The sequence below is a fragment of the Quercus robur genome, chromosome 7 (genome assembly GCF_932294415.1).
Source record: "Quercus robur chromosome 7, dhQueRobu3.1, whole genome shotgun sequence".
NCBI lineage: Eukaryota > Viridiplantae > Streptophyta > Magnoliopsida > Fagales > Fagaceae > Quercus > Quercus robur.
In genome coordinates this window covers 41,953,662-41,956,733 of record NC_065540.1, presented here as the reverse complement: position 1 = coordinate 41,956,733, position 3,072 = coordinate 41,953,662, and the positions used below count along the sequence as shown (strand labels likewise).

The following is a 3,072-nucleotide window of genomic DNA, read 5'->3' as shown; positions in this document are numbered from 1 at the left end:
CGGTTGGGTGAATCTTCCGAATGATGTCTATCCCCCAGGTAGAAAATGACTAGGGTGATGTCATAGTATGTAGTGGCATAGGTGGCATATGCTTTAGATCTCCGTGGATTTGGCATTGATGGCATTTTTGAACATGAGCCATACAGTCAGCTTCCATAGTGGTCCAGTTATAACCTTGTCTCATTATCTTTCTTGATAGCATGTGTGCATTCATATGTGGCATGTAGCTTGATTCATGAACCTCTTCAATTATTTGCTATGCTTCCTGAGTAGTTACACAAAGGAGATGAATTCCATCATACGTTCTTCTATAAAGCCTTTCACCACAAATAATGTAATTGGTAGATAATCTTCGGATGGTCAATTGATCATTCTTGTTTGTAGATGGTGGGTATGTCCCATCCTTGAGGTATTGTAGGATGTCTGAATACCATTCATCTTCCCCATTCTTTCCCTCATCTTCCTCTATTGTCATGTAATAGGCCGGTTCCTCTTTTTGTTCCACCATTATCGGTCTTGTTTCATCTTCTTTAGGCCCATCCATCATGGATGCCATTGTTGCTAAAGTATCTGCAATATGATTTTGCATCATTGGCACATATTGGTATTGGACCTTGTTGAATTTTGAGGCCCACTTTTGAAGACATTCATGATAAGGCACCAACCTTTCTTCTTTGTTCTTCCATTTATTTTGAATCTGAAAGATTATCAAGGCTGAGTCACCATATACTTCCAATTCTTTCACTCTAAGGCCTAGAGTTGCTCGTAACCCCATGATGCAGGCTTCATATTTAGTGGCCTTGTTGGTGGCAGGAAAGTTAAGTCTGCCTGAAAATGGGATGTGTGTCCCTTTTGGAGAAATTAAGAGAACTCCAATGCCACTTCCATTTTGATTTGTTGCTCTATCAAAGTACATCTTCCACAATTCTACCTCAATCCCTATGATATCTTCATATGGAAAGTTTCCTTGGACCTCTTTAGCTTCTCCGGGTGAATAATGGGCTAAGTGATCAGCAATCGCCCTCCCCTTCACAGATAAGTGATTAGTAATTGCCCTCCCCTTCACAGATTTTTTAGTCACATATTTAATATCGAATTCTGAAAAAAGCAACACCGATTTAGATGTCTTCCCATCCTGCATAGGCTTTTCCATTAAGTACTTCAAAGGATCCATTCTTACAATCAGCAAGACCTTGTAAGCAAGCATATAATGTCTAAGTTTGTGGGTTGCCCATACAAGTGCTACACATGTCTTTTCTAGTGGTGAATAATTTTCTTCATAGGGCAACATCTTCTTGCTGATGTAGTATATTGCATTCTCCTTTTTAGTCTTCTCTAGGTATTTAGCAAGTAGAGCCTCTATTACTGTATCTGTAGTGGTGAGATACAACAACAATGGCTTTTCGGGTTCTGGTGGGACGATTATTGGTGGTTTCATTAGATAATTCTTGATCTTCTCAAAAGCTTCTTGGCATTGTTCATTCCACACTGTAGGGACTTCTTTCTTGAGCAGTCGAAAAATCGGTTCACATGTCATTATGAGCTAGGCTATGAACTTGCTAATGTACTACATCCTCCCTAGAAATCCTCGAATCTCCTTTTCAGTTCTTGGAGGTTTCATCTCTACAATTGCTTTGATTTTTTTCAGGATCTACTTCAATTCCCCTCTGGCTTACCATAAACCCCAACAGCTTGCCAGATGTGACTCTAAATGTGCACTTCTTTGGATTCAACCATAGCTTGTACAACTAGATTCTTTCAAAGAACTTCCGTAAAGTTGGCATATGTCCTTCTTGGTCCTTGAACTTGACGATCATATCATCAACATAAACTTCTACTTCTTTGTGGATCAAATCATGTAGCAAAGTGGTGGTTTCACGTTGGTAAGTACCACCAGCATTCTTGAGGCCAAATGGCATGACCTTGTAGCAATATGTCCCTAATGGTGAAATGAATGAGGTTTTTTCCATATCTTCTAGAGCCATTTGAATCTGATTGTACCCTAAAAATCTGTCCATGAATGATAGCAAAGCATGACCTGTTGTATTGTCAACCAAGATGTCAATATGAGGCAATGGAAAGTCATCTTTTGGGCTGGCCTTATTCAGATCTCTTAAGTCTACGCACATTCTCACTTTCCTATTCTTCTTTGGCACAGGAACAACATTGGCTAACCATTCTAGATAGTTAGCCACTCTCAGTAATCCTGCATTGTACTGTTTCTCATCTTCTTCCTTGATCTTGAGGGTCCACTTTGGCTTCATGGTTGGATCTGTTGGAATGCAATGCTGTACTATATCTGTATCTATCCCCAGCATATCTTTATATGACCACGCAAAGACTTCTTTGAATTTTGTCAGTAGTGCTACTAATGCATCTCGCTTTGAAGCAGTTAAGGTATTGCCCACTTGTATCATTTTAGGTTCATCATTGGTTCCCAAGTTAATGGGTTGGGTTTCTTCTTTTATGGGTTCTAGGGGTCCTTGTTTTAATTCCTTATCATTAAGAGTTTCTTTACCAATTTCAAAAATAAAAGCATTCAAAGCCAATAAATAAGTAGAATCAGAAATCATATTATAAGGAAAAGAGTTCTTAACAGACTCAACAGATTCAATAGACTTAACTAAATTAGACTCAATGGGAATACTATCACAAACAGACTTAACTGGAATAGAAATACTAGCAAAAATAGACTCAATGGGGACAAACACAATGTTCTTGATAGGGGTGACTGGCTCAACAGTCTTGATCTTCTTGGCAAGAGTGACTAACTTAACAGTCTTGATCTTCTTCATGGAGTCCTCCATGGGGTGGGTGGCTCCTTCTCATGCCCAGTTGTGTAGCATGCTTGATTGCATTCATTTCTGTGTTTTTCTCTTCTTGAAAAACTATTTTTAAGCAATCTTGATAGCTGCTGGACACCTCTCGACAACTAGGCTATCTATCAAACTCTCCAACTTCTTTTCTCGACAGCTGCTATCACATTTTCGATCCATCGAGATTTTTGAGAATTTGTCTCAATAACTTCTTGATAGCTTCTCGATCCATCGAGGAAGTTTTTGTATGCTCGAT

General features: G+C 39.1%; 1 protein-coding gene across 1 annotated transcript; it reads right to left on the bottom strand.

Annotated features, from left to right (window-relative positions):
* Positions 1-256: 256 nt before the first annotated feature.
* On the bottom strand, positions 257-1,537 carry LOC126691426 (uncharacterized). The gene has a single exon (XM_050386476.1). The coding sequence runs from the start codon at positions 1,535-1,537 to the stop codon at positions 257-259; it is 1,281 nt and encodes a 426-aa protein (XP_050242433.1).
* Positions 1,538-3,072: the final 1,535 nt, after the last annotated feature.